A 25,842-nucleotide genomic window follows, 5' to 3' on the forward strand; every position below is an offset into this window, starting at 1 on the left:
TGAGGAATGGACGCGGAAGCCAGCTTCCTGTCCCAGGCCCCAGAGCTGGTGAAGGATAGGCAGGGCCTGACCCCAGGCCGCGGATGCCGAGCGACCTGGCGGGGCCTGGGGCCTGGCTGCAATGTGGTGACACGCTGGTGCTCCACACACGCCTGAGCCCAGGCCAGAGCGCTGGCGGGTCCTCCCCTGGTCAGCAGGCGGGAGAGGGGCGAGCGCCCACCTCCCGGCCAAAGCTGCGAGCCCAGCCCTGTCCTCGCATTGTGAGGCCCCCGCTGTACCCAGCAATGAGAAAATCTGGCCACCCCTCCGGGTCCCTGCCTCTGTCCTGGGTAAGGAGCAGATCCTAACTGAACCTTCAAAAAGTCGACGAGTTCATCGCACACGGAAGTATGAACAGTGACCTCCCTCCGCTCAGTGTTCTCCTCGACTTCGCAACAGAAATGTGTTTATAGATTTGGGGTCCAAGGAAGAATTGTAAATGCAATCGATGTAACACAAGGCCTTATTTAGGCTTGGGGGTCCCAAAGACTTGGGTTGGAATTTTAGCTGTGTCACTTTGCTGTGTGACCTTCGGCATGATGCTTAAGTTCTCTGATTCCCTTCGGAGGGAGACGATGGGTATCTGAAGAAACGTGAAGATTAGATGAGAGCTCACCTCTGGAAATCACCTAAACCAGAGCTCAGTGCAAAAGAAGCCCTCAGCAAGCGACTATTATTATCATCATCACTATTGCTATGGAGGATGGCAGAACGGCCGTCCTCAGGGTTATCTTTGCTGCAAAAAGAAATGGGGGTGAGGAAAAAATACAAAGAACCCCATCAATAAATGGGCTACGAACTGGGCAGACACTTTACCGAAGGAGATATACAGGTGATCAACAAATATGGAAAAGTGTGCATCGTCCCTAGTAATTAGAGAAATGCAAATCAAAACCACCCTAAGATTTCATCTCACTCCAATTAGAATGGCGATTATCAAGAACACAGCAGCCATAGGTGTTGGCGTGGATGTGGGGAAAAGGCTCACTCACTGCTGGTGGGACTGCAAATGGGTGCAGCCACTCTGGAAGGCAGGATGGAGTTTCCTCAGATAGCTTGGAATGGAGCCACCATTTGACCCAGTTATCCCACTCCTCTGTTTATACCCAAAGGACTTAAAATCAGCATACTACAGAGATACAGCCACATCCATGTTCATAGCTGCTCAGTTCACAATAGCTAGATTGTGGAACCAACCTAGATGCCCTTCAATTGATGAATGGATAAAGAGACCTGGTATATACACACAACGGAATACTACTCAGCTATAAAGAAGAATAAAATTGGCATTTGCAGGCAAATGGATGAAGTTGGAGAACACCATGCTAACTGAAATAAGCCAAACCCCAAAACCCAAAGGCCGAATGTTTTCTGTGATAAGTGGATGACGATCCATAACGGGGTGGAGGCAGGAGGTAAGGGAAGAATGGAGGAACTTTGGATTCTGTAGAGGGAAATGGGGCCGCAGGGGTCGGGGAAGGAAAGATGGTGGGGAGACAGACGACGTCACCCTATGCACACGTAGGATTACGTGAATGGTGTGAATCTGCATCGTGCACAACCATAGAGACGGAAAGCTGTACCCCATTTGTGTACAAGGACTCAAAATGCAGTGTGTAAAAATGAAAATAAAAAGGAAACGGGGTGAGGAGAGTTTTCCATCCTAGGGAAGATTCAAGAAGGGTTGTGGGTGAGACCGTCCCTCCTGGAGACAGATGAGACGGAGGCCAGACTCGGCAGAGGAGGCCAGAGAGGAGTTCGGTGGAGCACAGCCGGGCTGCCGAGGCCTGGGGGCCTGACGGGCAGCCTCCACGGGGTGGCCGGGGCGAGGCCCTAGTGGGGTGAGCTGAGCTGTGCGAAGGTGGCAAAGCGAGGGGTCCAGTCCCCCAAGGGCGAGGCCTCTGCAGGCTGCGCCTGGGATCCTGGCCTGGCCTGGGCATCCTGGTTAGTGGCTGGAGGGCCCCTGAGGCCAAGGACCTTCAGGGAGGCCTGGGGCTCCGCAGGCCAAGCCAGGCTGCCACACCGGTCCCTGGGCCAGGCGGCCACCAACAGGGTTTCATCCAGAGGAACGGCGTGCCCACCGCCCAGCTTACTTCCTGAAGCTCTAGGGCAAGGTGCCCTGGGAGGCCCTGCAGGGACAAGGTGGCAGGTCGCAAGGGAAGCCTGGCTGTCCTCAGGGCTGGGGGGGGCATTCTCCCTGCAGAGCGCGGCAGGAGGCAGGTCAGAGGTCGCTGGGAGTGGAGCCCCACCTGGCGCGTGTTGCTGCGTCCCTGGGCACTCTGTCCAAGCCGGGCTCTCGACGAGGCTCCGGGGAGCCGGGGTGGATGGTTAGACCCGGTCCCTGCCCTCACGGGGACAGCAGTCCTACGGGGACTCGCCTCGGAGCAGGCGGACACTCAGAAAGGAGCCAAAGTCAACGAGAAATCGAAAGGAGGAAACGGTGTGGGCGGCGTTGGCCGAGTGGGGCAGGAGGCCCTGAGGAAGGGCGTCCGGCGTGGCTGTCTGCGCTCGTGACCGCAGCGCCCGGCACACCGGAGTGGCTCAGGAAAGAGTAGCCGGGAAGCGGGTCAGGGTGCGCTCCTGACGCTCACGGCTCCTGCCTCCTCCCCGGCCTCCTTGGCTGTCCGCTACAACTAACTTGGTTCAAGTCCCCCAGTTCTCCGGCAACCTCCCGCTGTCCAGCGCCTGTCCGGGAAGCCTCTCCCCTCTCATCCCAGGGAAAGGGAAAGCGGGGTGTGACCCTCCGGGCCCACCACTTTCTGGGCCTCCCTTTCTTTTATGCTGAAATGCCCAGCTGCTCCGAAGCTCCAGTCCTCCGTCGCCTGGCCGATCACGGCTCTCCCTGCTGGGCGCCTGTTTTCCGGCTTGCCTTGTCCGGAGCGCTCCTTCTTCCCCTAGCTTGCTCATCCTCACTCCGCGCCCTTCAGAACCCAGTCTTTCCTGGGATGCCTCTTCCCCGATCTCCGTGCTCCCAGAGTCCGCTGTGCTGGTGTCTTCTGTGCACTGGCGGGTCTCCTCTGCCAGGACGGAGGCCGAGCCTTGTAAGGCACCAGCCCGGCACGGGCTCAAGGACACAGGGTTGGCCTCAGAGCCCCATCCCCTTTTTCTTCTCAAAAGACTCACTGGGAAGACCCCGTCCTCTGCCTCGCGCTGCTTCCTGTCAGGGCTGGGCACCAGCTGCGAGCTGCAGCATCCCCTCGGGCTCTCCGCACCCTGCCGGTGTCTCCTTGCCGGCAAGTGAGCTTTCCACCCTCCTTTGATTCTAAGAGTTTAAACCTCCAGGTTTCTGAAATTAGAGTGGGTCTCGTAATCACCGTGTGCATTAAATTGGTTCCCCTCCCCCAGGGCTGTTTTTAGGTGATCTTGATTTTATAATCAGCAGCATCTTAGAACCCAGAGGTGAGGGAACGGGAGGATGTGGCCATCTAGGTACCCAGGAGAGGAAGCTAGGGTGCTGGCTGGGTGCAGCAGCCCCCCAGCAACCCACACTGGTGACGCCTGCTTCCTGGGCTCCGGAGCAGAGGGGCGTGGCCCCGCTCCCATTCCTATTTCTCAAACGTCTCAAGGTTAAAACTGAGCTTCACCCAGGAGTCCTGATCAAATCCGCCACGACCCTGTCTGATTGGGAAAGATGCCGGGAACCCGACCCCTGCATCTGTGGCAGGGGAAGGGGAAGGGGGTCTCAAACGTCAAGGATGGAGGCCCCCTGCTGGGGAGGCCTGCTGTCTAGGATCCCCTGCTGGACACCCTTGCCACTCCTACCTGTGCTTCCCAGCCTGGGCGCCCCCACCCCTTGGCCCCCCACCCTTGGCGTTAGTGACAGCGCGTTCACTGAACTCAGTGGGGTCTATCGCCCTGCTCTCTGCACTGCCCTGGGAAGCCGGGAGGCTGGGAAGACCACTGCCCTCAGACTGGGCTGCAAGAAGAGAGAACCTGGCAGAGGAGGGCAGGGCTGTCCTGGTCCCCATAGCAACCGGCGGGCAGGCGTTACCATCCCCAGGGATAGATGGTGAGAATAAGGCACAGAGACTGGATTAAGTATTCCAAGGTCACACAGCTACTAAGCAAGAAGCCAGAGACAAAAAGTAAGAGACTAACAAGGTCTGGGGTGTCCGATCACGTTCCCAGCCCCTTCCCCCACGGCCCGCACAGCCCAGGACACGGCCTGCCACCTGGCCCTCCAGCTCTGGTTTCCTTCCTCGCCTCTGCACTGGGTGTCCCCCTGGAAGGCTCTTTCTTCCTCTGTCACCAGTTAACTCCTCTGGACCCTCCAGCTCTCCATTCCCGCCCTGCTCCTCAGGAAGCCTTCCCGACGGGAGACGCCCTCCCCACTGGGGCCAGGCCTCGCCCTGGTTCTGAGTCGGGTCTCTTCCAGCAGGCTCTAAGGACCCTAGGTCAGGGACCCAGGCCACCATGCTGCCATCGTGTCCCCAGCCCCTGGCCCAGCATTTGGGACTATGTGGGGACCCAGCAGAGACTGACCATCAGTGCAGGAAGGGCCTGGCTGGCCCGTGGCGGCACACCGGCCTGGAAACTCGCGTGATATTTCATGTGAATTTGGCTTTGGGGGCAAAATAAAATATTTGAAGCGAAAAAGAGTCATTGAGTTTTGATACATTTGAAAGCCTCTTGCTCTGTCTTCTCTCTCCCCTGTGCCGCCACCAGAAAGTAGACACTCCTGGGAGGACGTCTGAGGCCCTGCCGCAGACCTGGGCGGCGGGCGCGGCCGGGATCTGTCTCTGCGGGGGGCCCAGGCAGGCCCTTATTTTCTTTCCAACCACTTCCTATGTTTTGGCCACTCTCTCTTCTGGCCTCTTGCACGTTGAGCCTTGCTGCCTCTCTCCTCCCCATCTTCCCTCCCGCCTCCCCTGCGTTGAGATCGCAGTGACTGTTTGGAATATCAAAAAAACAAACTAACAACAACAACAACAAAAAAGACAGTTTGTCACCACTGCTCACTCAGAGAACTGTCCCTGAGGACCAGGAAGGCACCACGTTTCTAGATGACACCCTGCGGCAGGCGGCAGGCCTGTGCTCCGTCATCAGCAAAGGTGGGCCGCGTCTCGCACGTTCACGATTGCTGGGAGCCCAGCCATGGCAGGAAAGGAAAGATCTGGTTCTCTTGCGCTGGTGTTCAGTGGTGGGAGACAGGCCAGATGAGCAGAGGTAGAGGGTGAGGAGGTGGTGGGTGCCTGGTAGAAACCAGAAGCGAAAGGAGACGTCGGAGGGGTGGGCAGGGGGTTGAGAACGATTTCAAATAAGCTGGTTGGGGACAGGAGGGGGAGACATCTGTTCACCTGATCCCTAAGCCACCAGCTACCCTGGGAGAGACCATGATACTTCCTCTTTTTTTTCACTGAAAAGGACACTGAGGCTTGGAGAGGTCCAGCTGTCCCACATCCCACGGCTCAGAGGCCACAGTCCACCGGGTGAGCTCGGGTCTGTGGGGCGACAACGTCCTGACAGCTCCGCCACAGACCTTCATCCGCACACTTCCGAGAGTTATGGGAGATGTAAATTTGCTATTTTTTGAAAATGCTTGTCAACATAAAACCAATCGATCATTCACTCCGAGGACAGATCCAGACTGAAAGGCAGAAAATAAAGAGGCAGACGGTGTGTTCACCGTGGCTCAGGGTCAGGAACTGGGTCTGCCTCCCTCAGCTCTGAGCCTCAGCTCAAGGGACAGAGGGCTCAGGGCAGAGGGTGTCACCTGGAGAGGTGCAGGGGGCCGAGAGGATGGCTGGGGATGGGGCTTCCTGGCAGCCCAACGGGGGTGCTCCAGGGGGGCGCCCAGAGCAGAATCCCAATGGCAGGCCAGGCAGACGTGCAGAGTCCTCGGGGTCTCAGGCTGCACGGGGCATGGGGAAATAGGGTCCGGGAGTCCCGACGGGCCCCAGTGCAAGTACGGCTCAGACACTGTGGGCCATGTGGCCTTGGCGAGCCAGTTCACCTCGAGTGCCTCCTTCTCTCCCACGTGAAGGGGCAGCAAGGGCCAGCACGTGTGCGGACCCTGGGGCCTGCAGGTCTGGCTAAGCAGGCAAGAAAGGCGGGGTGCCACTGGCTCTGTGTGAAATGCTGATGAGAACCCCAGACCTGGGGAAGGTTTCAGGGTCCTGTGAATTAGAAGGGAGGCTTGCTAAGGAATAGAAGGTTCTGGAGAAGCTAAACAAGCATGGTCCACTACAATGCCTGCCCTCTGCCCAGAGGTGTCTGTTCTGGTAATAGTAAGAGGACACTGAGCTCGGGTTCAGTTTAACAGCAGAAACGGGAAGGCGATCAACTAACTAGAGCTGTTTCCCTTTGCTGTGGAGACTGAGCATTCGGATCATTTTTCTTTAACTTTCCTTGAATAATTGGCCTTCACTTCAGCCAGTTAGAAACTGTGAAGCACCAATGACTGGCTCCTTTTGAATTTTCTTATTTTGTGATAATAGTCTCATGACTCATTATTATTTTTTAATAAAAAATAGAAGTTCCAGGAAGGACAAACAAATCATTCTTTACTCCCCCCTCTGTCTGTTGCTTGATTGTGACTCGTCTCAATGATGTTTGCATTCATTTCAGTAATTAAAAGAATTTCTGAGTCCATCCCTTGATAAATATTTCTCATGCACCGACTGTGTGTGAAGTTCCTAAGGAAAGCCAAAGGAGCCCAGAACCACGGAGCGGTTCGCCCCGGCCTCACGGCCCAGCGGTGCCGTCTGTAAGCTCATCCACACTTCCAGCAAGAGAGTCCGGGAAAGGCTGCTGGCTCTCCTAACACCACGGCTGTTTCCTCTCCCTCTGCAGAACGGGAGAGTCTGGAACTCTCCACCCCCTGGCAGGCTGCACGAGGGCTGTGCAGTAAAGAACTTGGAAAAGACCACTTGGGGCAACGGAGACACGAGAGGGAGGGTGTGGAATGGCTGTCAGGTCCTCCTGCCGCAGCAACCTGTGGAGGGGACACGGTGGCACTGCCCATGGAACAGGAGCTGGTGGGCAGAGGGACTGTCCCACCTGGGCCAGCAGTGTGGTTCATGCTCCTGCTCAGACCCCAGGGCAAAGGGGCAGGAGACAGCGGGACCCCCGAGGTGAGTTCCTGCTCCAGACCCCACTGCCCAGTGGCTGGCTCCTCCTCTGCAGGACAGAGGGGACAGGAGCCCAGGAGAGTCAACAGAGTGAACTCGCCACCCCTGGATCCAAGGTTTCCTCTCTGTGCTAACAGAAGTCAACACCCTGAGCAGCGAGCCACCACGTGGCCCGAGACGCCTCCCCTGGAGCCAGCGGTCTGTGTCCTCTCGTGGACTGTACTGGGCTCCTCCCTGAAAGGACCGATCCACCTTGCCACCTGGAGATGCCTAACGCAGCATTCTTGAAAAGTCCCAGAATCCCTCCTGTCACTGGGCACCTGCGTGTATCCATGTACAACCTGCCCCCAGCCTCACCCCCACTCAAGTCCCACTAAGGACGTCTGCCTACCAGGAAGTTCAAGTTCACGCGCACACCTCAGTTATCTGTTCTGGCGGAGGAACAGTGAGGGCCCAGGTTCTTTTTTCTTTTTCTTGTCCCTCTCCCCCCCGTTTGGGCCTAACAGGTGGCCATGTCCCTTCTCGCAGACTAATGAACTTCAAAAGTAGCAGCGAGGCAAGGAAGCTTTTCCTGATTCTTATTTCCATCAAGAGGTGAAGGAAAATAATCATCTCGGGAGGCAAAAAGCCCTAATGAAAACCAGAGGGCAAAAAAGATCAGAGGGAGACAGGCCTGCTTTTCATCTGCAGTTATCTGCAGCAACTCGGAGAGATGACTTGAATTCCATTCACAACTTCCAAGGTATGGGCAAAACACACGATTAAAGAGGTGATGGAGGCACCTTTTTGGCAAACCTCGTTGCTTCCAAAAAAACACAGATTGGAGAAGCTGGGGCACTGGTAACTTGACTTCCCCAGAGGCGGACTTCTGTCAAGAATGCTCAGTCAGAAAAGCAAACATGCCAATAATCTCCAAGAACCGTCTACACCAACTTCTGGAATAAGTGAACTTACAATCTTTGGAAATCAATGCAACATGAAAATATGTAGTTTAAGACCTCCGAATGGCTAAGTGGCCAAGATCCAGTTTCCTAAGGTGGTCCCAGGCCTGCAAAGCCCCATGTATGGACAGAGGCTTTGGAAAATAAAGGCCAGGTCAAACTGGGCCCTGAGCACCATTCCTCCCTGGTAGGCCTTGGCTCCACGTGGATAGGGAATAACAACCCCCTGGAGACCTGGCCAGCGCCCCCTTCGCCACCTGGAGACAAGTGCCCAGGGCCCCGCACCCAGGGAAGCCAATGGGACAGTGCCAAACCCACAGCTCCTGTGAGCATCACAAGACCCTTGGGAAGGGTGAAATTCTAACCCTTCACAACTGGTCCAGGCCGGAGGAACGGTGCGGTTTGGAGAGAGAGTTAACACGGTGGACAGCACATTTGGAGATCGGATGCCAAGCAGACGGAATTTCAATGAACATACTTAAGCCTTTTAATGCACAAGGGATCCGCCACCTCTAGTCCCCTCACTTTCTGGGAATTATAAGATGTTTAAAAGATCACAGTGTAAAAGATTTGTAAATAAAACCCTGATTTAAAAAAAAGTCTATTTATACCAAGTCACCAATATCTGATTATATTTCCCCTAAAATAATATCCTGTCTTTCCTCTAATCTCTTGGCCACCTAGCTCCATCCATCTAACTAAAATCCGAGAGAGGCAAATCGCCACTGAGATCATTTCCCCAAAGCGCTCCTCATTGACTTTGCTTTCCTTCTCTTCTGGAATAAAAGTCTGTCATAAATGTTTCATTAAGAGGAAAGGGTCTTTACAAAGCTAACAACCAGCGGTATGGAAAGCGTTTCCTTTTGTAACGGGGTGTGTATGTGTGTGTTTAAAATGGTCCCTATTAATTTCCTGAAACCGACTCTCTGGCTGGGAAGAGTGTGTGGCGTTGAGCATAGAGCTTCTCTGCAGAATATGTTAAAGGCAGCAGCTTGGATTGAGAGAGGGCACCAAATGCAGTATGCGTCAAATAGACCATTGCTCAATGAAGTCACTTAGCTATTCAAAACATGTTCAGCCGTCACTCAACCGTTTGCACCAAGAATGTTGGGAAGGGGACATGGAATTTGTGCTCTTTCCCAGATGTAACCATTTCCCAAAGAGCAGCTTTGGCTCAGTTTGGGTCAGACCCTGGGGCCACATTAGTTTCTGCCTCTCGCGTCCGCTTCCCTCTCCCCCACCCCCTGGCCTCCTGCATCACATCCCATGTCCAGCTTAACAAACAATCCTGCAGTGCCTGCTTCCCGGCACTGCCTCAAACGGCCTCCGGTCTTGGTTCACATCAGAAGCAAAGCACAACAACCCCCCTTTCCACGCAGACACACATGCATCTCTGTGGCTTGTGCACACCGACACATCGCTATGCAAATGCGGTCGCTCGTATTAAAGTCTGTTGCTAAATGCAGCTTGTATGACCCGCAGAGTTTTTTCTGTGTGTCCCACGGCACACGCCTTCATGCATACCCTGGTCTGCCAGCCTTGACACCGCAGGGGCCCTCTGGCCCACAGAACACTGCACACATGCCTCGGTCGTCAGCACCAACTGCTGACCCTCTCCCTGGCCTCGCTGCTCCCCCATTCCCCTCAACCCCATGCCCGCGCCTCCCTCCCTCCCTCCTCCCTCCCTCCCTGCACAATGCTGACTCCACTCGCTGCTGGATGACAGACATGTCACTCTGTGTGGAAGGGAATTGGTCCTCAGCCTAACCCGCAAGTGAATTGCTGTTTATTAGAACTTGGGCTTGTTTCCTGTGAGAGACGTATGTATTTTTAGACTTTGTAAACGTTAACACACACACATACACACAACGTAGCCAACCGCCTCGAATAATCCGTGTGGCTCACAGACATTACGAAATGCTCTTGAACTCAGCCTGAGATCCTGGAATAATTAGGATTTACCAAATTAGGATTCTTGGAAACAGCAGTTTTGTTTTCTTTCTTTCCATTTTTTTTTTTTTTTTTTTTTCCAAAAAGGAGATTTTGAGAGGACGATGTGTCTGAGACTTTGGGAGAGTGGGGGGAAGAGAGGAGGAAAGGAGAAGATTTTGAATCTTCATTGCCAGCAACTGAGTGGCACTGAGGGGGAGCAATCGCTCCCCTCCTCAGGGATGGCAAGCCTAAATCCAGAGCAAATCCTAATGATTCCGGAGCAGGCAGAGCCCATTTGACTTTTAGAGACATTCTCTGGTCTCCATCATGTCCTAGATGATTCCAATGAAGAGGTTTGGGGGAAGGGGGCGGCGGAGGGAAGAGAGCAGAGAGTACGGTTTTTGCTGATTGATTTTCTTTCCTCTGAAACTAACCCGACCAACCTTGATCTGTGGCGGAGGGGAGGGAAGTAAGAAAATGGAGGAATGTAAAGGGGACTTATTTGGAGGAGGGTGGGGAGGGGGAGTGAGGAGGGAGGGGCGGGGGGAGGAGGTGGGAAATCAAATACCTTCTAAGCAGCAGGTCCTCCATAGCCCAGAGTGGGTCATGACTTCCTCGTTCTTTTTGCTGGTTTCATTCTCACTGACACTTTTCGTCTTGCAAACCCCTCTGGAGTACAGCCAGTAGTCGGTTCCCACAGCTATAGTCATCAGGCTGAAGGCAGCAAAAGCACCAACGGTGGTTAAAAGCATCTGAACACCTCGATCAAACAGCCCCATAATTCTTCATTATATAAACACCCAACCGACTTCGGTTCTCGGGAGAGTGTGTGAGGGTGCAAGTACTAACGCCAAAAAATTTAATAAAATAAAGGTAATTCCACTAATCATATAATGGATAGATGTGTGAATTGAGTGTGGAGAGATACAAAAAAAGGAAGGTAAGAAAGCTCACGGAAAAGAGTGTAAATTATAAAGATCACACGGGAAGAGAGGCTTGCCTTTTGAGATCAGAAACTGTTCCAGTTGCAGTGATTTTAAAAAAAAAAGAGAAAAAATAAAAATAAAAAGACACCCCCCACCCCCCCAAGTGAGATGCCTTAATCTCTTTTCCTAAAATTCTGGTCTCCAGTTTCCATATGTGATAGCTAATTTGGAGATGGCTTCCACAGTGAACCGGGGAACGGCCGAATTCTCAACACCATCTCTCATGGTCCGGACCTGGACAGTTAGAGATCGGAAGAGCCCAGATGCAACCTTCGCTCTTGGTTCTCGGCTCTGCGGCCTGCGCCATGAAAATCCTTGGCTTCGCCAGTTCTCTTCCTTGGGGGGTCCCGGGCGCTTTCGTTTCAGACCAGACCGCCCAGTATTCTGTAAGCCCTTGATCTCAGCTGCACAGGTGCGGGGGTCTCGCCTTCCATGGTGCGGCCCCGGCGGCGGCGGCGGCGGCGGCGGCAGGGCGGGCAGGCGCGGCGGCGGCGGCAGGACGAGCAGCGGCGGCGGGTATTGTTGTCGGCGAAGCGGGGGAGGGAGGGGGCTTCTCCCGGAGGATCGAGGCGGGCTTCCCTCCCCCTCTCTGCAAGGCTCCTGGAAGCCGGGGAGCCGGCGTCTTGCTGCAGGATGGGCCGCCGCCTGCCCCTCGCTGCCCGCGCGGCCCGGCGGAGGCGCTGCCACCTACTGCATTCCCGGTGGTGCTGAACTGGACAGCTCCCTGCGCGCAGCGCGCTCCGCGGCTCGAGGGCGGCCGGCCAGGAGGGGGGCGCCGGCCCGAGTCCTCCCTCCCGCGGGGCGGCCGGGCCAGGGCAGAGCGGGGGCCGCGCCTGCTCCTGCTCCTCTCCCCGGCCTCGAATGAGCGCTTCCCGGGCTCCCGGAGCTCAGAGGAAGGCGTAGCCAGAGATCGCTCGCTCCCTCTCCCTCTCCCTCTCCCTCTCCCTCTCGCACGCTCCCTTCCCTCCCCCCTTGCTGTTTCTTCCAGCTCGGCCTCCTTCTCATGCCATCTCTACGTGCCCAGAGCTTCAAATACAACCCTCCCGTCACCAGCAGACGGGCACCAAACTTCAACCAGCCGTTTCTCTGCCTGGAAGTGGTGGAAATAGAACCTGGATGGGTAACTACCGACTCGCTCTCTATGTGCTTTCTAAAGCCTCCTGTGCACAGGGCTTCTGGAGGGGGGGGGTGTTTGATTTTCCTGGGTTGGTAGATGCATCTCCTCTTGGTTGTTCCCCTCTCCTCTCTTTGTCTTTCTCCGGCGATCGGGGGGGGGGGGGGGTGTGCATTGCACTGTCTGTGTCTCTCTGTAGTTTTCCGTGAAATTCCGAATCTTGCTTCTAAGAGCAGACATTTTGGAAAGATTATTCATGGAACAGGGTGCGAAAGGGTGACTGGCAACTGGGGCCTGGGCCATGATTTTCCTCTCGAGGATAAACATGTTTGCAGGGGAGTGGGCGAGATGCCTCTCCTTCCAAGTTTCCTCTGTCATTCATAAACTGGCTTGGAAGCGAGAAAAGATCTCTCCGCTCTGAGCAGCTGAACACCTAAGCTCCCCTCCCCTGCTCAGCGGATTTGTGTTCCTGGCTTGGTGCACAGCATCACCTCTGGTTTCTCTGTGTGTAACTTTCCCCTGATGTGACCCTGGAAAAAAGAAGCACAATAATTCCTGCTGCTGGCGATGACGTTTTTTCTCCGATCGGTTTCATAGTTAAGTGAATGGGAGCACATGCGTGTGACGTGGGTGCATGGCTTTTATTTATTTAGTTGGTTTTGGCGGCGGGGGTGGGGAGCTTGGAGAGAAGCGTGAGTGTGATGGGTCAATGAGGGGAGGGTTCCAGATGTTTCCATCTCAAAGCTCAATTCTTCCATTTTTTTCTTTCCTTCCTCCCGACTTTTGGTCTTGAGATCAGATCATTTGCCTGATAATTTCTCAGTGGTCTGGTGTTGATCAAAGAGTATATGAAAAAATACTGAATTAGACTGAATTAGAATCCGTTTCTCTGGTGTGTGCAGACCCTTGCCCGACTCCAAGCCAGTTGGCAAGTAGGGCCAAGGCATTCCTTTTGGTGTGGAAAGACTACCTGTTTCTCCACCCTGCACACAACTTTCCTTTCTTCCACCCTCTGTTCCTTCCAGGAAGGGAAGGACTCCCAGGGGCCAGTGCTTTGCTTCTGCTACAGGAAGAGGGAACAAGAACCAAGACGGCCCTCAGCTCTAGTAAGGCACCTGCCTAGTTCGGCAAGAGTGGTGTCTGCAGGCGGAGAATCAAGATTGCTCCGCTTTGGGTTCTGTCCTCTGAGGACAGGATGGGAGCTGGGATGGGGAGGGCAGGGGACCTAGCAGTTCAGCAGTGGGTGATTTCCTTGGTTGCTGTCGTGGGGAGAACAGGCGGGGCAGGCACCAAGGCCTCCGAGGTCCTCTGCTGTCTGGGGGTGGGGAGATGCCTGGGTGTAGTCACATGCGCCTGGGAGGCTTGCCCTCACTCATGCCTGTCACCTTGGGTGCTCCTGACCTGTCCAAGAAGTCCCTTCAGACTGGGGATAGAGTCCTTCTCACCCACTGCCCCTGAGCCTTAGGCTTAAAAGGAGCCAGTAACAGGAGCTCTGAGCCTGTTTGTCCACAGAGACTGCTAGCTCTGAGCCACCCATGGTGGCTGCAGCTGTAGCGGCATTTGATCCCTCGTCTGGCCAGATCATCATTGAGAAAAGCACAGAGGTGGGGGAGGACAGTAACAGCTCTTCAGCTGCCAGCAGGGAGAGGGCAGAGACTCTGCAGACGGAGCAGGCCTGGGGCCTGCTACGCTCTGCCACTCGGTACCCGCAGGGCTGCCAACAAGCTGGCCTTCCGGAGGCTTTGTCTCCCTGTGTAGGAAATGGGCACCTCAGAGCCTGCCCACTCCGTTCTGAAGCCGCTCCTGGCTTCCCATCACCTGCCACCCATTCGGACTTCTGCGATCACGTCTGCAGCTCCTTACTGGTAGTGCGTGGCTGCCCTCACTGCCTTGGAGGTCAACAGCTGGGTCTCGTTCACTATCTCAGCTTTGGGACCTAATGCAGGGCTGGATCCACCGTAGACGCTTGGTAACAATGGCTGGCTGGGGACAGTGAGGACTGAACAGTGGAAGATGGGCCCCGGGCCTGGCACATACGAACTCTCGGTGAGCGCAGGTTTCCTTTCCACCCCACTTTACATACAGAGCATCTCCAGCCAACTTCCCCGTAAGTCCCTTCTGCAGACAAGGCGGGGCTGCCCGGGGCGGCTGGCTTGGCGTGCGCCGTCAGGTGGTGGGGACCCACCAGGCACACGTATTTAGTAGCTCCTGAATGGATGCTCTTGGGGAGCAGCTTTGTGTGCCCACGGTTCGTTACTTGGGAAGGGCTTAGAGGAAATTAGCTGAAATGCCACAGGCCTATTTTGAGCCGCTTCTTTGATGGAGTGGAAATAACATGGGATTTGGGAGTAGCCGACCTGGCCTTGAAGCACAAGGCTGCCTTTTCCTGATTGTTTGACCTTGAGTTGTCACTTAACCTCTCTGGAAATTTGCCTCTTTGTCTATCAAGAAGCGTCCGTGAGGCCGTGGTGGTGTGGCAATCGCTGTTCCCTGTGAATAGCGACGACATCAGCAGGTGTTCCTTGGGCATTTGCAGTGTGCCAGGCCCTCACCTGAGTTGGATCCCACAACAGTCCTATGAGGAAGGTATCCTTGTCATTCCCATTTCACAGATGAGGAAACCGAGTCACAGAAGGGTTTATGTATCTGGCATGAGGTTGTGCAGTTAGTGACTGGGGAGCGGGGAGCCCAGTCTAGCAGCCTGGCTCAGGAGCCTGCCTTAACCGCCGCGCCTTGGCCCCAGAGACGAGCTCTCCACGTGACGCTTGGGCTGTTTGCTTTGCACCCACAGATGTGCAAGCCTTTGTGGAGTGACTTCTAGGTACCGGGCATTTTCACACAGATGTTCACACTTAACTCTCAAACCATCCTGCAAATGTACGGTGATGACTTTTCCTATGGGTGAATACACAAAGGCTCAGAGAGGTCACATCCCAAATCCCAAGGTTGTGCATCAAATACTGCAACAGCAGAGATTTGAACTCCGCACTGTTTCAAGTTCTACTTAGCAACGAGTCCAAGTTGATCCCTTTATTCATTCATTCTGAGAATCAGGCGCCTACTGTGTGTCAACGCCCAGGACAGTGAGAGGAGAGACATGGTCACTGCCTCCAGGGCTCCGCAGACGAGCAGGAGGGGCAGACAGTCGGGAGGCCCAGACGGGAACCAGGTACAGGATGTTGTGGGAAGGACACCTTTTTTTGGAGGAGGGGACATTTAAGCTTTGGCGTGGGAATGAGGAAGAGGTAGCGAGGTCAGGGAGGTGGGTAGGTGGGTGGGAGGGTAGCTGAGAGGAGGGTGACTGGGAGAGCGGCTGGTGCGAAGACCCAGAAGCTTGGGAAAAGATGACCAGCTGGTTTGGGGGCAAAATACTAAGTAAGGCTGATCCTGAGAGGAGGACAGGAATGACCTAGGCTAAGCACCTGGAGGCCGTAGAGAGGAGGCTGGGGCATTGGCACAACCCAGAGGAGGCTGGTGAGGATCAGGAATTCAAGAACCAAACCCGGAGCCTGGGAGGCAGTCGGGTGGCTGTTGCTGTCTCCAGGCACGAGAGGGTCCTGGCCTGGTCCAGGGTGGGTAGTGGGGTAGGGGAGCGGGAGGCGGTCGGAGGCATTTGGGAGGGATTGGTCCACGTGTGATGACCACTGTGAGCGGGGAGCCGGAGGGGGTGGGCGGGTGCTGCAGGGAGCGGGGAGAGCCAAGGATTCTGCCCTGGTCTTTCCCCAGCCTCCGCCACACGCTCTGCTCTGCCACCCTCTTCCCGTCTCCTGCTGGCTAGTTAATTGGGTGTGTGAATAAGTCGCCATTGCGTTCTGGTCCCCTAGAACATAAGCACCTTGTGGGCAGAGATTTTGGTCTGCTTCATTCACGTCGCATTCCAGCCCTCAGGACAATGCCTGGAACATAGTAGGTGCTTAATGATGATGATGATGATGATGATGGGCTACTTTATTGCTATAAAACCCCAAATGCAAGTTTCTTCTGGCCCGGGCATTGTGCTGAGGTGCTAGGGATGCAGATGGGATCAGGGTGTGCACGTGGTGGAGGGCGACGGCAGACACTGAGTCCGGGACCCTGTGCCCAGCCTGGGAGAGCTCTGGGAGGCCGACACTCCCTGCCGTGTGCTCCTGGGGACCTGGTGCTTTTCCTCTTGGAAATTGCTCTTTGATGTCTGGGCTTGTCTGACACGTAGTAGGTCTGCAAGATGTTTTTGATGAACAAATGAGCAAAGTGAGCTCCTGTGCTCTGCAGACACGAGGCATGAAGCAGGATAGGGAACCTCAGGGAGGTTGGAACGGCTGATGAGGGTGGACAGGGAGGCTGGGCTGAGTCCAGAGAGACCGCCCTGTCCGTGCTATGGGCGTGCATCGGCCTTCCTGCTCTGTGGCCTCGCCCAGGCAGTAACAAGGAAGGGGAAGCATACCGGCTTGTGGAGGGATCTGCACTGGGTTTAAATCCAGCTCACTCACTGTGCGACCTTAGGCAGTGATATAACCTCTCTGGGCTCAACTTCCTCAACTGTAAATGTGAGAATGGCGCCTTGTTTGTTCCTTTGTGTCATTTCCCTGCCCCAGTGCGTCCCTTGTGAGTTTGTCATTGAGTTTGGCTTCACTATGGCTTTCTGAAGGGCATCTCTGCCCATAGCCTCAGTGGTCGCTGTAGATGGCATTGGCCTGGTGTTCTGCTTGCGGTGCTGGTTGAGGCCTGACAGCCTCTTGTTGATCATCTGAAGTCTCTCCACCCACCCGCCTCCCCTGGGACGTCAGTGCCTGCCTCACTCCTTGCCGTGGCCCCGGTGCCTGGAAAGTCCTGGAGTGCTGCAGGGGCTCTGTGGGTACTTCCTGAATGTGTGAATCAGGTCTTCGGGGTGAAGGGCAGGGAGTCCTGTGTGAGCACGTGGAAGTCAGAGGGGCTGCCCCGGCTGCTGAGGGAGGGGCGTACAGCTGGAAAAGGCGCTAACTGGCCCATGGACACAGCGCACAGCCTGTCCCAGAGTCCCTTGGGCAGAGAGGCCTGAGGGGCTTTTAGTGACTGGCCAGGAGGAAGCAGATGCCAGGAGATGGGGGTCCCACTCCTTGCAGTGGCCCAGGAAGACTCAGGAAGCCCCTGTGTCTGCGGCAAGCGCGTGGACGGTGGGGCAGGGCCTGCCCAGCCTGTGAGGGCGCCCCGCTTTGGCAGGGGAGTGGCTAGTTCTGAGGACAGGGAGCAAAGCCCCCAGGGCAAAGGTGTCAAGGATTCCTGCAGAGAAGTCTCTGTCCCACCCAGGCCTGCCACCTCCAGTCAGCTGGCTGCCCGCAGGCCAGTGTAGGGTTTCTGCAGGAACCCAGCTGCCCCCAAGAAAATGGCGATCCAAAGTGAGTAATCCAGTTCCAGAGTAGAAAACCTGAAGTCCAGGGCCCACAGAGAACGTTAAAGGGCAGGAGGGGCAGGAGGAGACGGTCCTTCCGGCGGCTGGCAGGGGAGAAGGAGCCCAGTGGACAGAGCGGTGAGACAGCAGCAGCCTGAGAGAGGACAGGGGCCCCTGGGTGGCCTGGTGACCAGCTCGGCCCCTCACACCCCCCGCTCCTCCCCTTTCTCCTCTCCGGCCAGACCCGCCTCGTCTTTGAGGGTTTGGCGGTCCCCGGGCAACGCGGGGCCCCGAGAGGTGTCACATGGGAGGGAGAGGAGGGGACTCCCTGCTGTGTGCACCCCAGCAAATCAAGAAGGCAGGGACTGCCGGGGCGCAGGGCTCGGTGACGCACGGGCTGGGGAGGGGACCTGGTGGTCAGGGTCCAGCCCTGATGTGCCCTGGCCGTGTGGCCTGAGGCGGTGACGGCTACGGGCCCTATGTGGAAATTGGGGCAGCGAGGTCCACCTGGAGGTGTGTTCTGGTAATTAAATAAGACGCCGTGGAAAGAGTGCTTCCAGCCGCTCCACAGTGAGCCCTGAGCAAACATCAGCTGTGTGGCGAGCGCCCACTGGGTGTGATGTGCGCTGAATGAAATGCGAGGGACAGAGGGCAGGGCTGCCACCCAGGGGCTGAGGAAGGGCTGGTGGCAGCGGAGCTGGGGTCCCACCCTGAGCCCATGCCCAGGAGGCAGAGGGACCAGGGAAGGGTTTGTAGGCACAGCGGCTAGTAGGTCCGAAGGCACGGGATGGGAAACCAAAGTGTGTTCAGCACCTACTACGTGCTCAAGGCACACGAGTGCCCGAGACCGGTGTCGTCTCTGCCTCTAGGACCAGCGGTTCCTGAGCGGGAGGCCGGCACTTGCTGCCCGCACCGCGGACTCACTGTGGATTCTTCACCAGGGGAAGGAAGCGCGGGCACGGCTGTGGCAGCTACAGGTGATGTTTGTCCACAGTGCTGGAGGGCAGCCGTGGCGGTCAGGGAGGGCCCCGAATCCAGCCCAGGCCCTACTGCGTGCCAAGCTCTGTGCCACAGACACAGCAAAGGACGGAGCCAAGTCTGCCACCGGCAGGACCAAGGACTGAGTGCAGGGACGGAGGAGGCCCACGGTGGGTGACGGGGCACAGCAGGGAGGGCTTCATGGAGGAGTGACCTTCGCTCTCTCCTCCAACTGACGAGCAGGCCCACAGCCTGCGTCCTGCTTTCCAGGGCCTCCTCCCCTGCTGCAGGCCTCCAGGGCTGGGGGCTCCGTAGTGAGGGGTCCCGAGCCTGGCGGACTTCCTCCACTAGGCCCTGGACGCAGCGAAGGGGGCCCAGCCCTGCCTCCTGTCTCCTCTGGGCCTGAGAAGGAGCAGCTGGCTCCTGGTCCTGCTGGCTGCGGAGTCCCTTTCTCCTTCTGCCGCCAGGGTGCTGCGATGTCCCTTCTGATGGCAGAAGTCCTGCTGCCCGCCGCGTGCACCCTGGGGAGCTCCGGGCCCCCAGCCTCCTGGGCCCCAGGCCAGGCGAGGCTCAGTGCCCTGGAGGCCTCCCTGCTCGCTCCCACGAGCTGCTGTAGGCCCCTGAGTTCTGCGAGGCTGGGCCCTGGCCCCTTCTCACCAGGTGGCCTTCGCATCTTGCCTAGAGTTTGACACCAAAATGGGCCTCAGCCCATCATTCGTGAATGGGGCGGGCGTGTGGGAGGAGGGAGAGGGGAAAATGGCTGATGACCTCACGTTCTCCTGAGCGGTAGAGAACCTTGTTGACCAGGTACCCTGACATTCGCTGAGCACAGACTGTGCCAGGAACGCTTCACTTCCTATGAACTCATTTGATCTTCACAGCAAACCCTCGAGGGAAATTCTGTCATGTCGCTCATTTTACAGATGGAGAACCACTTAAAGCACAGAGAGGTTAAAGAATTTGTTCGAGGTCACACAGCTAAATTGTGATAAGAGTCAAGATTCCAGTCCTGAGGTGCTTGTGCCTCACGTTCATGGATGGAGCTTCATATTCATGGATGGCCTGCTCTGTGCTGGATAGCATCTCCTTTAACGCTGCCCGCACCCAGGGAAATGGTCTTTGGGGGCAGCCATGCCCAGCTGGATGGCTGGCCAGTGGTGGAGCCACAGTTCGCACATGGCTCTGCAAAGTTCTGGCCAATACAAGGTCCGGGTTCCAGGGTCAGGGGAGGTGATGGGTGCTGCTCTTCTCCCGCCGGACTCAGTGTGACAGCAGGTTTGGGCCCTGGCCCTCTTGCCAGCCTGCCCTGGGCTTCAGGGCTTCCCCTACGCCTGGTCCTGTTGCTGCGGGAGTGGATCCACCCAGGGAGGCCAGTCAGTGGCCTGGTGGAACGATCGTGGGGTCTGGAGTCCAAAGACAGAGCACAGTCCCAGCGACCTCGGGGACAGACCTGCTTCCCCCTCTCAGGACCTCCATTTCTTCATCTGGACAATGGGAAAAATAATAGCAGACCTTCAGTGCAGGGTGGGTGGATTTACACCCAGCACCTTGGATGCTTGGGGAGGTCGAATGGCGGCACCTTCCCTGCTTCCAGTCCATGAGCTCTGCCTGTGTCCCCCATCTCACCCCATGTCTCCCCGGCCCGCGGTGCTGGGCTTCTCCACAGCCCCCTCCCCGCACCCACTCAAACCACGGCACCCACGGAACCTCCCAGCCAGCTGAGGAGCTGATTCGGCCTTTTAGTGGCAGCGCCTATTTCCCGGGAGGAGGCAGTACGAGCTCTTCCTCCAGTCTCCTGTGGGCGGCGCTCACATCCCGTCCTGCTTCCCCTCTGCCGTGAACCTCCATGTGGGTACCCACATCCCTCCAACTGGTTTCATTTTGGCGGAGTGGATGCCCAGGAGAGGGATTGCTCATTGAAGGGCATATGCATTTTTAATTTTAGTTGATGTGGCCAGACTGCCTTCCAGTGCTGTGATACTTTGAGTTTCTCCAGCAATTCCCAAGCCTACTGTTTCTCTCCATCTACTCCAGCAATAGGTGTCAGTATTATTTAAAATTTTTGCCTGTCTGATGGGGACAAAGGGAAACCTCATAGTCACTCTGATTTCAATTGTCTTTACCGTTTGTGAGTTTCTGCATCTTTTCATGTTTGTGGAACTTTTGGATTTGTGCCACATTGCCTATTACCTTTGCCTAACTCCAAGGCAAAGAGATGGACCTTCTTGTCCATTTATTCGTTTGTAACAACTCTTTGCATATGTAAGTATTAACCTTTTGTTTGACACCTGCTTTGCAAATGGTTTTATATTTTAATCACTTGTTTTTAGAGTGTCTGTGGGAATGATATCTGTTGTCACAGAAGTCATTTTTGTGTCATAAAACATGTCTTTTAAATATGATTTTTAAAAAATGCCGGAGACAGGTCTTTCGAGATATTTATTGCTTTAATTTCTTTTGCGTGTCAGTCTTCATCCAGTCAGCTTAGTCACGTGTGCGCTGCCTGCTCTGGCTCATCAATACGACCTTCGCTCCTTTTCCGACTGAATGGAAATGCCACCTCTGCTGCATATCCAGTTCTCCGGCGGCCTCGGTGCCCACTCTGAGCCCTCTGCCTGTTCCCCTCCAAGCCGAGTCTTCCCCCAGGAGTTCTTGTGGTCCGGACCTTCCCTGTTCTTCCTGCCGCTTACTTGATTCAGTGGGATCAGTTATTGCTGATCCCTGTGCCTGAGACCGGGTCAGGCGTTCAGTCGGCAGTGGAAGTTTCTGGAGTGGTGATGCCCCTCCCCCTCCTCCCTCCCTCTATTCCCCTCAGGACTGTATTAAATGATCGTCAGACCAGAGTAGACAGTGAGCATGTCTCCAGGGCAACGACCTGAATGGAGGAAGCTTCAGAGGCCTTGAGATCCTCCTGCCTCAGCCTCCCAAGTCACTAGGATTACAGGCGTGTTCCACGGCACCCCACAGCCATGAATTCAATCCTAAGTCCTCAGTACCATGGTGTTGGGGGCAGGGCTTGGGGAACGGAGCTTGGGCCCTGGGTGGAGCCCTCATGAAGGGGTCAGTGGCGCCCTCGGGCACCCACTTGTCCTTCCCGCTTCTGCCATGTTGTGAAGACTCATGAGGCCCTTACCAGAGGCAGCCTCCAGATCCTGAGCTTCCCAGCCTCTAGAACCCTACGCCAAGCTAGATCGCTTTCCTTTCTAAATCACCTAGTCTCCGTTATTCTTTTATAGCACAGGAATGGACTAGGACCCGGGAGAAGGTGGGACAGAAGGCTGGGTGATCAGAGAAGTCCTCTCCCAGGAGCTCAGACCTGCTGGAAGATGAGGAGGCTGCGTGGATCTGGGGAGGACCTTCAGGGCGAGGAACTGGCAGGTGCAAGAGCAAGAGATGGTAAGATCAGTGGGGCTGAGCACCGTGGACCAGGCCTGGAACCGCGTGATGGGGCGGGGGCAGCACCGGATCTCACTGCGCATGGCGGAAGGAGCTGCAGGTTCAAGAGGGGTGAACTCAGGTTTCCCAGCAGGATCGTGATGGTCTGTTGGATTTATAAGCTCAAGATCATTTGAATGTACTTCCCTACATTTTGCACTGCTAAATTCACCTATAACCGAGGAGTAATTTAATTCTGACGCCAAAGTAACGGATCTTTGCCTTTTCGCGAAGTCACCCGCTTTTGATTTTTTCCTTTTCTTTTTTGCATAACTTAATTCAATTTTTCGGCTCTTGCCACATTTCCCCAGCTCCTACACACTTTTTTTTTTGGATGGTTATAAAGTTATTATCTTATTATTAGTCACTAACCAAGGGTAATTCACTTTTCCAATTGATCTATGCTGCTTATAAAATGCCAGACACACTGGCAGTGCTGGCTGTCTGGAGAGTGAGTTCTGAGAGGCCGGTGTAGACACAGCCCTGTGCAACTGGGGACCCGCCATGCTGGCATCTGATGAGGTGCAGGGACCCGTGGTCAAGCAGCCCCAATTCCAGGAGAGCACCCCAGGCAGATCTCCAGGGCACGGCCGGGGTCACACTGGTGCTGTGGTGCCCAAGGTGCTCCGTGGATCCTGCTGGTTGTGTTTGTTCTTGTGTCACCCACAAGGTCAAGTTCAGTGGATCCTGTAGCTAAACACTCCCTGAGCATGCTCTCTCTTCTGAGAAAATGGCGGGCTACGCAGGTACATTTTTAGGGGAACCTACCTGAACCTCGGGCAGGTGGGTTAGGGGTTAAGTGGAGATGTGGAGACCGAGTCAAGAGACCCTTTGCCATTTTGACTTTGGGAGTGTGGACTCAGTGGATGAGGGAGGTTTGGGGCGCCCACTGTGACTTGGTCTCCTTTGTGGTAGAGTCGCGCGGGTCAGCGGGGTGGAGGAAGACGGTGAGGCGGGAGGACTCAGTGGAGGAGATTGCAGATGCTCCCTAGTGAAGCAGACCAGAAGCAGCAAAGAATTGTTCAGTGGGTGTAAAAGGAGAGGTGGGAACAGAACCACCCAGCAGCCACCAGGAAGGACAGGCGGATGCTCCTGCTGTCCACTAATGGGGTTTGCTGATTCTTGACTAGAGTTTGGGAAGCCTGGGATGCGGAATCAGGAAGCCAGGGAGGGAGGGGCAGGACAAGAAGGCCTGCGCTTGGCACTGGGGTGGGCTCGAGGTGTCGAGGAACTCTGGGGCGCTGAGGGAGGCAGAGGGAACGGGGGCGAGTTTTACGTGTTGCTGCTGCAGATCGCGCACATCCCTGTGGTGTCCGAGGGACCTGGCTAAGCGGCGCAGCTCTTGAGACGGCCAGCATCTGAACCGGGGCCCTGACTGCACACCTCTTTGGGGCTGGACCACCGAGGTCAGGGCTTCACAGGCAAGGGGGCAAAGGAGTCGATGCCAGGGAAGTGGCCCCAGAGGCTGGGCAGGGGCGTGGCGGAAGGTCGTGCGCGCCAGGTGCTAGAATCCGTCTTTAGGTCTTAGGTGAGGGTCAAGCAAGAGTCAGAAGCAACAGCTGGCTCAGGTATTCAGCCCCACTTCCCCGGATGATCCCTTTCTTCGTTTGGTGGATGTCAAGCCGGAGCGAGGGGCTGGGCACGGGAGGGAGCGTGTTCTCCTTCGTGGGTGGCTTTGAGCTGGGCACTGAAGGCTGAGCAGGAGCTTGAAGCAGACAATGGAAGGAAGGGCGTTTTGGTGGAGGGGACGGTGCAGTAGACCCTCTCCATGGGGCCCTTGCTCTAAGCGGCCTGGGGTTGTCCCCAGCAGTGACTAGGGCAACCCCTGTGTATCCTGTCCCTCCTATACATGCGCACCTACAGTAGGGTTCAGCTTATCACCCGGCATAACAGGAGGCTGACAGCAATGACAAATCATAAACCAGGCCTTGTGACAGTAGGCCGTGATAAGCGCTGCGCGAGCAGGGTCTCTTTCTCCCTCAAAGTCCTTCATTGTGCCGTGCTGGCTCTGCGCGGCCACAGGTGACTGAAACCTCAGCAGTGAAAATCTTGGGTAAGAGGAGGCATTGTGCGTGTGAGGCTAAAGAGACTCGTCCGAAAGCAGAGCGCTCAGTGGCGTCCAGGCCCAAGCGGCTGGCGGCCCACGATCCGTTCTCGGTTCTCACCAGGATGCTGCCCTTTTTGGTGGAAAGTCTTAGCGCACGCGGTGGGTTTTGGGGTCTGCCGAGGGGAGACTCCTGGAAGACAGGGACGGTGACTCTCAGGCGAAGGCTTTGCCATCTGGCTCTGGCTAGCCGGGCTGTGGCCTGGGTTTCAGTTTCCCTGTCACTCAGGATTTGGGCCCCGGGGACTGGGAGAGCATTCAGAGGTTCGTCGGGGCCGCTGCTGCTGTCCTCCCGCCTCTCCGCGCCTGGGGCTCTGGAGAGATCTGGATTCCCATCCGCTCAGGAAACCGCTTGCTCTTATTTTATCTCCATCACTCCCGTCCCTCTTTTGGGCCTTGATGTCTGTTGGCTCAGCAGGGACACCGAGAGGGACGTGGGAGGGCCACAGATGATGTTCGTGAAGTTCTTTCAATAAAAGGATTCAGACTCTCCCTTCCACACGTCCCTTCTGTGTAAACTGCCTCCTTTCCTCGACCCTGGCCCACCATCTCCTCTCTTCCTCCAGAAGCCAGATGAGGACGCATCTTACCAGCGACATCTTACCAGAGGGTGGTCACTCCCTCTGTGGTGCTCAGCAGTGGCTGTGACTCAGGCCAGCCGATTGTGCTTTGAACGCCTCTCTGTGGAGCCCACTCCCAAGAGACTATCCCGTCTGTGGAAAGAGTCTTTAAAGCGCTAGAAAGGGTGATACCCCTCCATTCACTTGACTTTCACCTTGGGAATTGCTCAACATGCCTACCTCTGTCTGGCATCTGTGTTGGTCAGCTTCGTGTTACTGCAACAAAATACCAGAGAGAATCAACTTGAAGGAGGAAAGGTTTATTTTGGTCTATGGTCACCTGACCCGTCACTTTGGGCCTGTAGCAGCAGAGCATATCACAGCAGAGCACATGGCAGATGAGGCTGTCCCCTCCTGGCAGCCAGGAAGCGCAGAGTCCCCCAATCCTCTTGTAGAAATTCCTTCCACCAGGTCTGGCCAGGGGCTGGGAACTGCCCTGCCACATACGGGTCTCTGGAGGGTGTTCGAGGTCCAAACGGCAGCCACTCTGAACACAAACCACACGATTCTCTGCTTCCTCTGGTTTGTCTCACTAGGGGGCATCTGGAGTCTTCTCCAGCGTCCCGGTCCTGTCCCGTGGTCAGGGCTCCAGACCCTGCTGCCAGGGCTCTGTCACCAGCTGGCTGCGTGCACGCGTGCGTCTCCAGATGTCCTGTGCCTCGGCCCTCGATAGTGTAAGTAGGATTCACAGCAGGGGCTGTCGGTCTCCGTGTGGCTGCAGAACAAGCCAGACTGTGACTCCAAAGACAAGCGTAGCTTTTCCATTCCTGCCTCTGGGGAGGGACAGGAGGGAGAGGCTGGGCGTGGGGTCCAGGCTGGGCAGCAGGCTGAGGGTTAAGACGGGTCCTCTCCACTGGTCTCTCACCTTCCTTGGAGGGTGGGTAGGGCCTGTTCTCGGGGGGTTGGGGAAGGAGCCCCGACCTGAGCCTGGGCCAGGATTCCAGCTCTGGGACACAGGGCGAGGGACTTCATGCCCTCACACCTCAGCGTCCCTCTCTGGAGGAGGGAATGACCGTACTTCTGTTTTAGAGCTAAACTGAGGCTATGCACGTGCAGGAGATGAAAACATTTTTAAAAATTACAAAGGCTTACATTCAATCAGTCCCAAAGACCAGCACACAACTGAGCCGGCTCCCTGAAAGCCAGCGTGAGCAGACACCTGGGAGGACGGGAGAATCCGCTACCTTATTTTATAGTTGAGAAAACTGCGGCTCAGAGAGGGCTGGGCTTCACCCGGGGGCACACAGCAATTAGTGGTTAGAGACTCTTAGATAAG

General features: G+C 56.0%; 1 protein-coding gene across 3 annotated transcripts in view; it reads right to left on the bottom strand.

The window, feature by feature from the left end:
- Positions 1-12,620, bottom strand: part of CACNG2 (calcium voltage-gated channel auxiliary subunit gamma 2) — a 102,654-nt gene extending 90,034 nt beyond the window's left edge. The window contains exons 1-2 of one of the 3 annotated variants that reach the window (XM_079141670.1): positions 11,203-12,619; positions 10,551-10,696 (exon numbers count right to left, since the gene is read on the bottom strand). In XM_079141670.1, coding sequence (XP_078997796.1) covers positions 10,551-10,692 — 142 coding nt within the window. In that variant the 5' untranslated portion in view covers positions 10,693-10,696; positions 11,203-12,619. Of the gene's footprint in view, positions 1-10,550 lie in introns of all 3 variants that reach the window. The other 2 variants (XM_079141669.1, XM_079141668.1) reach the window with 2 other exon arrangements.
- Positions 12,621-25,842: the final 13,222 nt, after the last annotated feature.

This window comes from Sciurus vulgaris, assembly GCF_902686455.1.
Source record: "Sciurus vulgaris genome assembly, chromosome: 5".
Taxonomy (NCBI): domain Eukaryota; kingdom Metazoa; phylum Chordata; class Mammalia; order Rodentia; family Sciuridae; genus Sciurus; species Sciurus vulgaris.